The following is a 14,202-nucleotide window of genomic DNA, read 5'->3' as shown; positions in this document are numbered from 1 at the left end:
TCAAATCCACGTTTACCCCATGTCCAAGGTACGAATTTTTCAAAGAAAGATTATGGGCCACCATAAACCCAATGTGCAATGTTTCACAAGAAGGTGCCAAAATATTGGTAATATGCAAAAGAATTTGAGAAGAGAATGACCTTGGCTGGCAACCATAGAAAATAGAAAGAGGTTGTTAGTTCAAGTTACCCTGCATGCTGATCAAACAACCATAAAACTTGGAACTTGTTGGAGAGAAAATTGGATTTACATTCCAATTACAGGAAATGACGGTTAGAAAAATATAATTGGCCATTATGTCCTAACAATATTCACATACAACACAAAAACAACTACATCTATACCAAAAATAGTTGTGCATGAGCACGAGAAAGTTTTTTAACTCCGTTAATGAAATTCACGCGCTCACGCACGACTAATAATAGTACTCCTCCTCTTGTATTAATCAGGTAGCGAACAAAAAGACAGAAAAGTAAGGAGAAAGAAACGGACAACCCACAAGCTAAATTAGACCCGTCTTTTTTTATCCCAAGAAACCAGCTTCATAACCAACCCTACCCACCTTTTCCTCTATATCCTTCATTCTCTTTCCCTCCACGAACAAGGAAGGGCAGAGACAAAGGCCATAAAGCCGCTCTCTTTTCTCTCATCCTACAAACAAATTGCAAAGAACAAAAACCCAGTTTGTTTGTGTACGTACGTACCTGTCCTAAACTATCAAAACGAAGATGGGATACAAAGTGTGCTTGATTGTGCTGATGGTGGTCTTGGCCATGGTGGCCCAGTCATCAGCTAAAGGGCATGAGGCCAGCTGGGGCCTCAGCTTCACCGCCCACGACGACGAGTCGCTGATCGACAGAGCCAACAGCAAAGTTGGAGACATGATCGGAGAAGAAAACGAAATGATGATGGACTCAGAGAGCAGCCGTCGAACACTTAGAGGGGCTCAAGGAAGGTACATTGCTTACGGTGCCCTGAGGCGCAATGCTGTGCCATGCGGACGCCGCGGCCAGTCCTACTACAACTGCCAAAACAGGCAGAGAGCCAACCCTTACCAGCGCGGCTGCACCATCATCACCCGCTGCGCCAGACGCTGAATGTGATCAATTCGGTTTATTTACAAGACCAGATCAAAGAGAAATAAAAAAGAAATAGTACGTACGTACAAGGATATATAGTGAAAAGAGAATGAAAGTGGGATCAAAATCATCGATCATCATCGACATTCATGCTTTCAAGATTATATGACTTCCTCCTTTTGAATTTTAAGATTAATTACTGTGTTTGTTGAATTATTATGTGAAGTTGCTTGCTTCTGTAATCTTTGTTTTGGTTATATCTATATATCTTTATTTACTATATATGCTTGTATTTCAAGGAGGAAATGAATAATCTAGATATATATACCTTGGGTACGTATGATTTCATTTCAATGAGGAATTACAACTTTTTTGTTGTTGTTGGAGTTTTATTTTCTAATGATAATGTGCTTTGGGACTAATCACATGCATGCAAACAACTTATAGAAACAACATTTTTGGGTGCTGCCCTTAAAGATGTTTTGGGCGTGGTCCAAAACCAAAATAGCCAAAAATAAAATATTAATAAGGGTATAATTAAAGAGGTCATTCCAATACATAGAAAATTATGAATTAGTAGTTTTTTACGCCCAAATTGATAGTGATTAGCGAGATGCCCACCAAATAAAATATATTTCGTTTAGAAAAAGAAGAGAAAAAAAAAGGTGAATTGCTATAGCTTTGAGAAAACTGTGGATAAAGATAAAAGACCTTTGATGAAAAGCTCACTAAAGAAAAGTAGTGATATGAGTATGACCCAAAAATTAGGTAGTGAGATTGGTTGATGATGTCATGCATCCAAGTATAAGCCAGGTGGCATAACGTTTAGTAGTGCTTGGCTCGATCTTAAGTCGATATGCAATAGGAATATCACTTTTTGTTATACCCGGTCAATGACGCGACGACCAGAAATAGCAAAATAGTGCTATCTCGTTACAAATAAGTTTTTATGCATGTGGACAGGGCTAACATCTGACCAATTAATTTTATAATATTATATGATACCCATCAATCTTACAATATAAAAAGAGTGAGAGTTGGGTAATTTTGCAAAGGAAATTAATCTGATTTTAACATGATAGTCATCAACAAGAAAATTAGCCATATTAAATTAGGTTTAAAATAGATTAGGTTGAATCACGAATCACGAATCACGAATCACGAATCACGATGAATTGACCCAATGGATAAAGATGAATGATTCTGGTTGTACATTCAACCCAACAAGACTCGTTGACTAATTAATCTACTGGCCCAAGCTTGGAGAACTTAGGTCCACAGTTTTGGACCAAGTCAAACGCTATCTGATCCAATTTCTTGCAAGCGTTGTCAAAGATAAGAGGCGAATTCTAAAAGCATCAACAGCAAAACTAGAAACACCCAGCCATAAGTTTACCAAAGTGTTTCTTAGATATGGGAGTGCTATCTGATCCATTTCGGAGTGCTACTGCTAAGAGCTTCTTTAGAAAGCATTTTTTTGACTCATAAGCACTTGTATATTTTCTACCAAACACTATCAGAAACGTTTGTTGACGGGCGTGGAAACCCACACATCATTGGTGACACTAGCAAAGGCCAAATGGGTTTCCAAACAGTCCATATGGAAGTTTCAAATTCGCAATCAATCCCTCAACAACCATATGTTACCATACGGTGCAAAGGAAACCAAAAAAAACAAAGCACAAGAGGCCAGCCCTACCCATATTTTCTGGCTTTCCCGTCTTAATTTTCATCACTTCATCACTGCCTGTCTCTCAATCTTTCTCTTCTTTCATCATCACATGTCCCACTACTGCCTCCTCCACTTTCACTTTCTCATGCGTCCCCATTGCATTTTGCACAGAGTTTTTGGACTTTTTGTTGAGTCAAAAAGTAAACTCAAAAACCATGTTAGATTTCAACAGAGAAGAGAACCTTTGCTGATTTGCATGATTGCTTTTCACACCGATTCAAAAGGCCACGACCCACCAAGAAACTCAACCAAGTAGACGACTATAAGTCTGCCAAGTAGGTACAAAAATTTCAATGGGACCCAACAACCCAATAATCAACATCTCCACCCTAAAACATTAATCTGCAGGCAGAACAGCTTAAGATTGAGAAACACTTACACGAAACGAAACCGGGGATAGATTGACACTTAAGATGGGCCAACCATTACACACTAAGGAACTTTTTTCTGAGAATCAGCTTCTTAAGCTAGATTGATCCTAAGACTAAAAGATAAAAAGTAGGACCCATCATACATCCAAAGGTCACTTTCTCACCTATATCATGACCTATAATTATAGATCCACCATGCCTAGAGCATGAAATAGTGCTCGTAACACACTATAACAGCGGAAACGCTCGCATCTAAGCTCGATATTCTAAACTATTCTAAATTAATAATTATTATTAAGCATAAAATCCCTAAATGTCTAACAATAACAGTAGCAGTAGGTGAGGAAAGAAAAAATGCATGCATTGATATTTTTGGTTTTTAAGAAAAAGACCTATGTAGTGAATACAACAGAATGCAGGCTGCCTTGCTTGGCATCTTTTATCTCACTGAGAAAAACAACAGAAGGGTCAAGATTCCTTGCCCATTTCTTCCCCTCTTTCTTTGACAGCTATCCCAAAGCTCATTTTTCCCATTGACATAAAAAAACAAATTCTTTCCCCTTTCACTCTTTTTCTTTTCTTCTTTTACTTTTTTCTTTTTGGACTCTCACTCCTCCTGTTCATCTACCTACAATTACTTCTTACACTCTTATAATTAATGCCCAATAATTTATGAGTTGAATTACATCTTCCTATTTACTTCTCTATTTAGTGAAAAAATAAAAAGAGTAGACAAACCATATCAAGTAAATTCCATTGAATTCAATTCACTCCCCATGTTGACTTTTTGACTCCCCAATTCAAATTCTAGATTTTTTTCACCCGTCAATCGCAATTGGCCTCGTAGAGGAAATTGGAACTTTTCTTTTCTCTCCTCCCCTCAACTTTCTCAGCAACCAAACATGGGAAATGAGTTTAAAGCAAAATTAAAAGGAGAGGCATACATGAAATTTTACATTTTGATTAAGGACTCTCTCATTCTCTGCAAATATTCCATTACAATTTATGTTCCTCAATCCTCAGCATCATCATCACGATCAATGTCAACAATAACATATTAAAATTACACAAAACTAAAAAATTTAGAGTTGGTTTGATTCAAGAAGAAGATGAACCTGAAGCTCTAGGCGACGTCGTAGGGAACAAAGGCAACAGTCGGGGCTCCGATTCCCTCGGGGTCGTGCTCGGTGACGGGTGCAAGTAAAAACCGTTTTCTTTAATGGCTTTCTCTTCAGCCTCCTTGTTTAAATGGGCACACCCATTGGGATTCGACCAGTAATTGGCCGACCCGGACCGGTCAAACGGGTCGGGTATGAGCGGCGTGACCGGGCTGAGAACTAAAGCCGGGAAATCGAGAATGCTCGGAGATAAAATCTCAGGGTTTCGGGGAGAGAAGCCGGAGGCGTTGGAACTGAAGACGGGGATTAGGGGGTTAATTCTGAGGTTCTTGAGTGAGTTTCGGCGCTCGTAGAGCTTGAACCCGGATTGTTGCTTTTTGGGCGTAGATTTGATGGGTGGTATGTGGGTTTTGTTATGCGGGTCTGGGCAGGTGTTGGGGGGTTTTGAAGAGGCCTGCTTGGCGGTTTCGGAGGATCCGGTTAGCATTTGGACGACTTGTTTGAAGGAGTTGGTGTCGGCTTGGACGAAGGTGGTGGGGTACGGGTTGGCGGATTCGGATCTGGTGATGGGTTTTGGGGGTTGGGGAGTTGGAGTTGTTGGGGGAGCTTGAAGTCCATTGTTGTTGCTGTGGGTGCTACTTGTGCTGCTGTTGGAGCTGTGGCTGTTTGGAGAAGGAAGCAGAGAAGGGTTTGGGTTCTCTTGTTGGTGTCTTGGCGAGGTTTCCATTGATGATGATGGTTCTGATTTCTTGCACTGTTTGGTTGCCGAGAAAGTTGAAGGAAGGAGAGAAAATAAGAAGAGGGGGAGGGAAGGGGAGGGGGGAGGAAGAAGAGAGACTTCGATGTCTTGAGATGAGAAATTGTTGCTTTTCGTTTGGTTTGGTAAGAAAGTTTTGGTGGGGACTTTGGGTTCTACTGGTGTGGGAAGTTCTCTCACGCGCTATGAGGACGTAGTGATATATATATACTCCTAATTAATGTAATAAGTTGAGGTCAATTATCAAAAAACTGAGGCCATAATGATATTTAATATTGTAATGGGGTTGCTTTTTCCACTGATGTTGTCATTATTCAAGATATCTTTCTAGAAAAAAATATTATCATTCATGTATCATCACTGTGGACATGACTTTAAATTTGTAAATTTTATTATATCCAGCATTTTTAATGAGTATTTAACTTCTTTTTGTTACATACAAATACCATATACTAGTGAAGGGTATGATGAAGTATACATAGAAACAATTAGTTACGTGATGAGTGTTGTAGATATAATTGTTTCATCCGTCCGTTACATGTATAACGTCGCTTCTCTTACCATATTAACAAGAATTGTTATTCATAAACTATATGATTTCTCTTATTACAGTCCATATCAAGTACAAGTACAGTACAAACGGGGTCGTTTGATATGTTTTCTAGGTTTGTAACCACGAATCGACGATGAGATGGAAGTTGAATACAAAGTGAGCAAAAAAAAGTCAAAAATAATCTGAACACATATTGACATGACAGAAGCAAAGAAACCAGAACACGCATGACATAAAAAGCACAGAGCCAGCAGCAGCAAAGGAGAACAAACAAACATGCACTCAGAAAACGGGTGGCCGCGAGTTAATGGCAATACCGACTGGTTAACTTAATGGGTAGTTTTGTGTCAACTCGTTTATTTAACAAATCGTTTTGTGTTAATTCGTTAACTTAATATATTGTTTAATTAATCTAAAAATGAAATGAATAACCCGTTTCCCAGTTCTAGCTGTGAGAGAGATAACGAATATGTTAAGAAATCACCCAAAAAAAATGTTCAAAGGTGTCATTGACTTGCAAAAAAGCTTACTAGTGTGCTAACATTTAACATATTAATTAGTCAAATGCTTTGTTTGGGAGGTGGTGCTGGTGCACTTAATCTGCACAAGCCACATTTATAAACCAGGATTAAGTAAATTAACAAAATTATCTTTAGATGCAAACTATGTCCAACCTCTCCTCGTTGAATTACTACTTTACCCTCAACTTTGTTGCAATGGTTCCAAGTTCGGCCCTGGCTGGTCCATGACCCCAAGAAAATGTCATCATCAGCGGTCTGCACAATGTGTTTGTCATATGCCAACTACACAGTACATGACAGTACAACAGTACCCCGACCCAACATGACCCGGACCCATTGATTTTCTTATCTCACATTCTCTCTCTCTCTCTCTCTCTGCTTAATAAGCTTTTAACTAGCCCTTTGATATTTTTCATACAACTTGCGGTGTCGTTAATGAAACCCCATTAAACCAAACTCTCACCCTTTTGCCCTTTGTGGGAGTAAAAGGGAAAAAGACATTTTGATACGTCTTGTTTGTTCTTGCAGGAAATAACAAGAAGAACTCTTCAAGCAATTCTAAATATTTGTTATCTTTTTTTTTTTTTCATGTTTGGTCGTCTCACTTTTGGAGTTAGATGAAAGAAGTCAATGACCAACAACAAGAGTTGGTGTCCTCTAGTATTCTATATTCTAAAGATGCTTAAAGAAACTCTAACTTAAGCATTTTATACAGCGATGAATTATATGAAAAGACTTATATGCAACAATTTTATACACTTTTTCTTCAAACGAAATATGACGTGATGAGAGAAACAGAGAAAAAGATTACGAATCCGGAGTAGGTAAGTTTATATGCATCGCAAGACATGAGGAATTATATCTGCGATTGAAGTTGCTAGCTAACGGAGATTTGGAATCAGAATTTGGAACCTCCTATAAATTTGGGCGGGTGAGATGAGATGAGAGTTTCCAATCTCCTTTAGCACATGTCAAACATTGAAGTTGATACTTAATGACAGGATCCCAATAGACAAAAGTGAAAATGAGAGGTGAATCCAATTCTCATTTATATGAACTAAAAGCTTAAGCTACTTGTACTGTGAGAGGTTCAAAAGGGACCACACTCTCTGCTCTATATCAGTCACTTCTACCAAGAGCCTTATCCTGTTATCAAATGCAGGCTTGACATGTTAGGATTTTGTATATAATTATTTTAGGCCCTTCCTTCGTCTTCGAGAAGAACTTGTATATCACGAGATATCAAATTAGTGTTATTCCTGTGATATATAAATTTTTCTCCTTTCTCTTCTATGGTGGTGTTGTGTGGGGAATTTTTTAGAGCGGACAGGCATGAACATTTCGATCCTTGTCCTGATTTTGGCCTATACCAATCCCAATTTATGAGTGAAAATTGTAGATGCACCCACTGAGCACGTTTAGAAATTCTATTAGTTGGGATGCAGACATTTTTTTAATTTTCTTTTACATCACAACATTTCTGCATGCAACATACTTGCGGAAGTCAGATTCGATGCCATCACAAGCCACGATTTTGATTGTGACAGAAGCTGAAATCCAGTGCGCATTTTCACATGCATGAAAAGGGCACTCTGTAAACTTGCTTGTCTTGGGACTGCCATGCTTGGCTTGGCTAGCCTTTTCAATTATTTGGCAGCCCAACATATACACACTTTCTTCTATGATTGAAGACATGAAACTGCATAAGTTACATCCTCTAAGGGGTGGGTGCCCTACTTACCCGAGGATTTAGAGGACATGCAGCATGCTTAATTTGACTTCTCACAATAATAAACTGATCGTGGTCACCGACTTGATTTAGCCTTTATTATATAACCAATCATTTTAATGCCCCACTTAAATTAGCTCGATACGATATGCAATATTCCACTTCCAGACAAGGAATTAGAAATCGTTCATTCACTCCATACCTTTACCTTACATAAAACTGTAGAAGTAAAATGGGCTGATGGGCAAATGAAGATATGGGCTGATTATTTAAGCTTTATGTACATGGCTGTAAAAGGCCTGCGCTTGTCCTTGTTTGTTCTCTGGGTTTGGTTAGACGGCCTAATTACATTTTGATTCTTGTAGCTATATATCCATTTTCCACTTTAGTCAGTTTATTTTTCGTTTCTATATGTATTCATATTGTAACGTTGTTTGGTTAGTAATCAAGTTCTACATATCTATCATTATTAACTATAAAACAGAAGAAATTCTTACGTTTTTCATTGTTTGAAAACATTTTGAAGAGACACAAATGTTACTTGTCAATATAAGCGATATTCGGAAAGAGAGAATCGAACTTAAGATCTCGGGTGAGGAGATAAGTGCATTTAACCACTTCATCTACAAATCTTTTTCAAACTGTAATTTAGTTTCCCCGATCATGATCATGGCCATGACATACAAAACAACATGAACGGTGGATTGGGCTCATGACCTTGAAAAATATGAATGGTATAAACAATAAAATAGAATATGAGGAAAGCAATGACGAATTTTAAGATCCAAAGAAAGTCAAGCTTTGAACCAGAATCCAGATTGCGTTGGATTGCGGGGCAAAACAGTTCAGAGGAAGCATAATGTCTAGAATTCAACCTAGATGAACTCATTTTCTGACTTCATCTCATTGCCAATTCAACACAACAAGTAGATATATATATATATATAGTTATCAGAACCTTATCGGACAGGTTGAATTAATATTCAACCCAGATAAAACTAAATCAAGCAATAAAAACTCACTAAAATCTGACCAACCTCTGCAATTGCATAGGTCATTTCTGATACAAGGACAGCTTATTTATTTATTTTTAATTGATTGGAAGAAACGTAATTTTGACCCCCAAAAAAAAAGAGTAAAAGTATTGGGCTATGGAGTCAGTGAAAGCCCAAAACTCGAGGGAAGTATGGGATACAATGTCCATTAATTACCATTTAGTTGTTAATAATGGAGTAAATTATAAGTATGGATGGAATCCAAGTGGCGCATGATTTATTTTTGAACCGAATAATCGGGGTCAAATCTGAAGCGGTGGGATGGAATCCAAGTCGAACTTTCTACACTCTTGACAAGTTGCAGTTGCCACTGACAACCACAGTCTGGAGCTATAATTAGCATTCAAATCAACTAAGCTTTTTGATTAAGACACAATTAAGGAATTGTTTACCAAGCTAGGTGTGCCGACAATATTTTAGGTGTTGAGAATATGAATTCATGTTCCTTTGAGCATGTTCAAATGTCAACTACAAATTCACTCTGGATTGAATGCGTTAATTTTAATATGGTATTAGAACATGTTATTTATGATTTTAAATGACACTTACACCACACGGTGAAATCAAACGTTGAGAATAAAGAAATTTATAGTCGAATTGATTAAGAACGGTTATCCTACCCTTAGGTTATGCGTTGGAATTACCCATATGAAAATTACACGATGCCTAAAGTGGATTGCTGGGCTAGTAAATAAGTAAAAGCTGACTGATGTCTTCTTGTAAGGTACAATATTCTCTCCTCCATCAAGCAAGCTTTTGTCATTTTATGATTGCTTTGCCTCGGCCTTTTTTCTGGGCCATGTCCTACGGTCTACTCATCTGTCTGCTTTCATTTTATTCTTTTAATAAATTCCATAAACTATTATTGAGTTTGAGTTTATTTAACCAAAGACTTATATTATTAATTACTAAAATAAAAAGGTTCAACTCTCAAAGGGCCTTGGAAACTTCTACATTGCTATATGCAAAAATTGGTTACTCGTTGCTGGGCACGTGACCCTCTGTGCAGCTTGTCCACTACACTCCTACGATTCACCCTCCCAAGCCCAGCCCAAGCCCAAACCCTCCACACCAAAATTCAAAACCAAGTTCATGAAGAAAAACTGCAGGGAATCCTGGCTTCAATTTCTATAAATTTCAATTCATTGAGCCCCCCACTCCATATCTCTCTCTCTCTCTCTCTCTCTCTCTCTCTCTCAAGAAAAAAGACTAGAGAGAAGGAAGGAAAGAAACTATGGGTTTTGGTGAAGCTAGAGCTCTAGTCTTTGTGCAGCTCTCAGTTCTTCTACTGAGTTGCTTCACTGTGTTTGGAAATGTAATTGATGTTTTACCCCCAAGCTCTCCTCCCCACCACCATGTTCACTATTCACACCCAGTAGCTTCCCCTGCACACCCACCAACACACCACCACCACCACCACCCACACCCACACCCACACCCTCCTACTGCCTCCCCGGTTCACCCACCGGTTCACTCTCCAACCCATTCACCGGTCCACCCTCCAACCCATTCACCAGTTCACCCTCCAACCCATTCCCCGGTCCACCCACCAAGCCACCACCACCACCATGGCCACCCACCGGCTCATCCTCCTACTCACGTCCCGGTTCAACCCCCGAGTCACCCTCCAACCCACTATGCACCACCGGCTCACCCACCGATTCAGAGCCCAAGCCACCCCCCGGTTCACCCTCCGCAGTTCCCGCCTAAGAAACCTTTCCCAAGGAGCTTTGTAGCGGTGCAAGGCGTTGTTTACTGCAAGTCTTGCAAATACGCCGGCGTTGACACCCTCTTGGGCGCCTCCCCTGTTCTTGGTCAGTCCATAACTCCTCTGCATTTCACTTAAATTACAACAACAAAAATACCATTAATTTATATAAACATTTTTCTAACAATGTGACCTTGGATTTGGTTTTTATTTTATTTTTTTACTGCAGGAGCTACTATCAAGCTACAGTGCAACAACACCAAGTACCCATTGGTTGTGAAAACCAACACAGACAAAAATGGCTACTTTTTCATCACAGCACCCAAGACCATCACCACATTCGGAGCTCACAAGTGCAAGATCTTCCTCGTCTCATCACCCTCTGCCACTTGCTCTAAGCCCTCTGATCTCCATGCCGGTTTGAGTGGTGCAGTCTTGAGGCCACAGAAGCCTTTCATGTCCAAGAAACTCCCATTCCTTCTCTACAATGTTGGCCCATTTGCCTTTGAGCCCAAATGCCATTAGTTTCTTTACAGCTTGTGTGTTTTGTACTGAGTCTTTGTCTAGTTTTCACCACATAATCCTTGCATAATCTGCCATTGTTAGGGTTTTCCCCTAACAATGGTTTTTAATTGTACTCTGTTCTTATTTGGCTAAAAAGAAATAATGGGATTTTTAGAATGGTAATGTTGTGGTGTACCCTTTGAATTATTAATAATAGAATTACCTATTTTAACTTGTAGTGAAAGTTTTATTTATTCAACGGTCATATAATTTTTACTGCTTGCTGTAGTGTATGGATGGCAGACATGGAGCTTTCGTTTTTGCTTTGTTTTGTAGAATAAAGAAAGCATTGAATTTGAATTTGAACAGCTCCTCGGCATGCATGCATGCACAGTCTGGTGCACTGAGCTCCTCTCAGCCATTGGATTCTTGAAAGGTCATGTATAATTATGTCGAAGGAAGGAACGTTATCCAGTGGCCCCTCAGCTCAGTCGTCCTTGCTCCTTTTTACCAAACAGAGATAAAAGGCCGTATTATAGATAAGGACAACATGATTCATAGATCAGCCGCTGCTTTTAAGTTTTGTCTTTGGACAATTAGAAAAGTTAATCATGTCAAATCATGTGTCTGGTGGGGGCTGATCCAGAAAAAGAATCTTGTGGAGCCAAAAATTTACATGGCATATCTATCAAAAAAAAAGAATATGCTATAAACACCATGCGTGCTTGCCACGTGGTTGGTTCCATTTTCCACCCATCTCATTCCTTTCTTGGGTGCATTAGGTAGTAAGTTGGGTGGTGCATGGGCATGGCATTTGCTCAATATTATGCCATGGATGGAGCTTTTGAGAGCTTAATTGGTTTCTGTGGATCACATCACATGACAGAAAAAGTTGCAGACTGGGAGCTATTTTTGGGTTGGCTGAGCAACTCAGCATATACACACACCTCTCCAAGCTAAACCTACTTTTGTTTTTCAAATTTATAGTGGTATATGTAATAATAAATAATTATTGATCTCTGTCAGGCTCAATAATTTTGGTGGAAAAATTGGTGATGAAGCTTTCAACGAAAAAGCCAGTCTTGGACCAATGATGGTTATGGGACAGGTTGAATAAAATAAACACACTATCTGACCTGCAATTTTCAAACATTTTTCTCGTAAACGGCCTTAGCTTTCCAAGTTTCCTATGTCAAGTTACGAGTCCCCAGCATTTATCGGCGACGCTAGCGGTGAGTGTATGCCGATTATCCCCACCTCTCTCTCTCTCCCTCTGTGTCTCTCTCTCTGCACGCATACACATAGATTGACATGCATAGGTTAATTTAATATATATCAATGAAAAATTAGTACATTAACATGGTTGCATGCTTAGCTAGAAAATCAAAATATATATGACATTTGTGAGCGACACTATGTAAGTCCAATATAGGTCCTTACATTTTTTTATTTTCTAGACATATACTTATCATTCTATAAATTTATATGTAAAATTTAATTTTAAATTTAAATAACCAGTAGGATATAAGAGGTCATAGTATTCCTACGTTTTTACATCATTGCCACTAAATTTCATATTTTATTTATAATTTATTTCAATCATTTTATTCACTACCATAATTGTAATTAATACTTCCTATTAATAGCATATCAATCACCCCATCGCCTTAAAATTGCAAACCAAAAATATATATGTAAATTACATATCCAATAATGTACCTATGAAAAATATAAATATAAATATATGCGTATAAAAATATAGGTATATTATTTACCAAAAACATTTACAGAAAAATAGGTACATGATAATTTATAGAAAATATAGATACACAATAATTTATTAAAAATAATAGGTAAATTATTAAAGAAAAATAGGTACATAATAATTTATAGAAAACATAGATACACAATAATTTGTAATTTAAAAAATAGGTAGATTATTATCCATGAAAAAACTAAATTATAGAAAAATAGGTGCACAATAATTTTTTAAAAAAAATAGGTAGATTATTACAGAAAAATAGGTATACAATGATTTATAATAAAAAATAGGTAAATTATTATCCATGAAAAAACTAGGTACAATAAATGAAATCCAAGTTCTAAAATAGGTAATTATTATCCGGGAAAGATGGAACAAAATTTCAAAAAGGCAATATGGAAACAGACTTTTTTGGCCCACAAATTGTTGACTATATTAATGAATTTTAATAATAAAACGGATAATTAATTGCGGACAAATTTTTTTAGAGGGAATCACCACAATAAATTGGGGAACCAAAAATTAAAACACCACCCCATTACACATTGAAAAATAAATAGGGGTATTTTGGCAATCAAAAAATTATAATAAATCAGATATTGAGCTTAATAAGATAACTTGATGAGTTGGATCCTAGTTATGGGTTTTTACTTATAAAAATTGGGTATTATTTATAGGAACAAAAAATGAAGGGTTGCAGGTAAGGTAAGTTGAATTTGAAGGGTGTAAGTCAAATTTACTATATTTTTTTTATTACTGTAGATCCATATTTCTCCTGTAATTATCCAGATGTTGTAAGGGTGATTAATAATTTCTTCTTGTATAAGCCTTTAAAAAATTAAAAAAGAAGGGTGCCTCTTTCCTGTTGGTAATTTGTGGGACAATTCTGTTTCATATGGTATGGTTTGCGTCGGAGTTTGTCCAATAAAGAAGAAATCTTCTTCCCACGCAGCTGATCTTGTCCTAACCTACTTTGAGAAGGTGCTTAGTGGGGCCAACTGCTATATCATTTGGCCAAAAAAACAAAAACGCATCAACAACAAGAAGTGGATTCAAATCATGGAATTTGTGGCTCTCTTGATACTGCTGTGACCTACAATTACAACATTTTTGAGGGTTTAGAATGGGAGGCGTGCACTATTTCTTTCTTTTTAGTTTACTTCACTACACTATGAGTTGAATTGTATGAAATACGCATGACAATTTCTTAACATGGACCGTGTTTGATTTGTTTGGTAAACAATTCCACATTGGGGATGAATAGAAAGATGCATGAGAATGTCTAGATTTCTATAGTGAGGGCCCCTTAGATG

The 14,202-nt window shown here is 37.7% G+C and overlaps 3 protein-coding genes across 3 annotated transcripts; 2 read left to right on the top strand and 1 right to left on the bottom strand.

Moving 5' to 3' along the window:
* Positions 1-548: 548 nt before the first annotated feature.
* LOC117624677 (protein RALF-like 19) lies at positions 549-1,456 on the top strand. The gene has a single exon (XM_034356067.1). The coding sequence runs from the start codon at positions 729-731 to the stop codon at positions 1,095-1,097; it is 369 nt and encodes a 122-aa protein (XP_034211958.1). The 5' UTR covers positions 549-728; the 3' UTR covers positions 1,098-1,456.
* A 2,640-nt stretch (positions 1,457-4,096) lies between these two features.
* Positions 4,097-5,229, bottom strand: LOC117623769 (VQ motif-containing protein 4). The gene has a single exon (XM_034354737.1). The coding sequence runs from the start codon at positions 5,025-5,027 to the stop codon at positions 4,281-4,283; it is 747 nt and encodes a 248-aa protein (XP_034210628.1). The 5' UTR covers positions 5,028-5,229; the 3' UTR covers positions 4,097-4,280.
* Positions 5,230-10,085: 4,856 nt separating this feature from the next.
* On the top strand, positions 10,086-11,365 carry LOC117626135 (non-classical arabinogalactan protein 31-like). The gene is made up of 2 exons (XM_034357787.1): positions 10,086-10,729; positions 10,853-11,365. Exons 1-2 carry the CDS (start codon positions 10,150-10,152, stop codon positions 11,146-11,148), a joined length of 876 nt encoding a protein of 291 aa, XP_034213678.1. The 5' UTR covers positions 10,086-10,149; the 3' UTR covers positions 11,149-11,365.
* The last annotated feature ends 2,837 nt before the right edge of the window (positions 11,366-14,202 follow it).

This window comes from Prunus dulcis, chromosome 4, assembly GCF_902201215.1.
Source record: "Prunus dulcis chromosome 4, ALMONDv2, whole genome shotgun sequence".
Lineage (NCBI taxonomy): Eukaryota > Viridiplantae > Streptophyta > Magnoliopsida > Rosales > Rosaceae > Prunus > Prunus dulcis.
The sequence above is the reverse complement of the archived record's forward strand: the minus strand, read 5'-3'. Positions and strand labels throughout refer to the sequence as shown.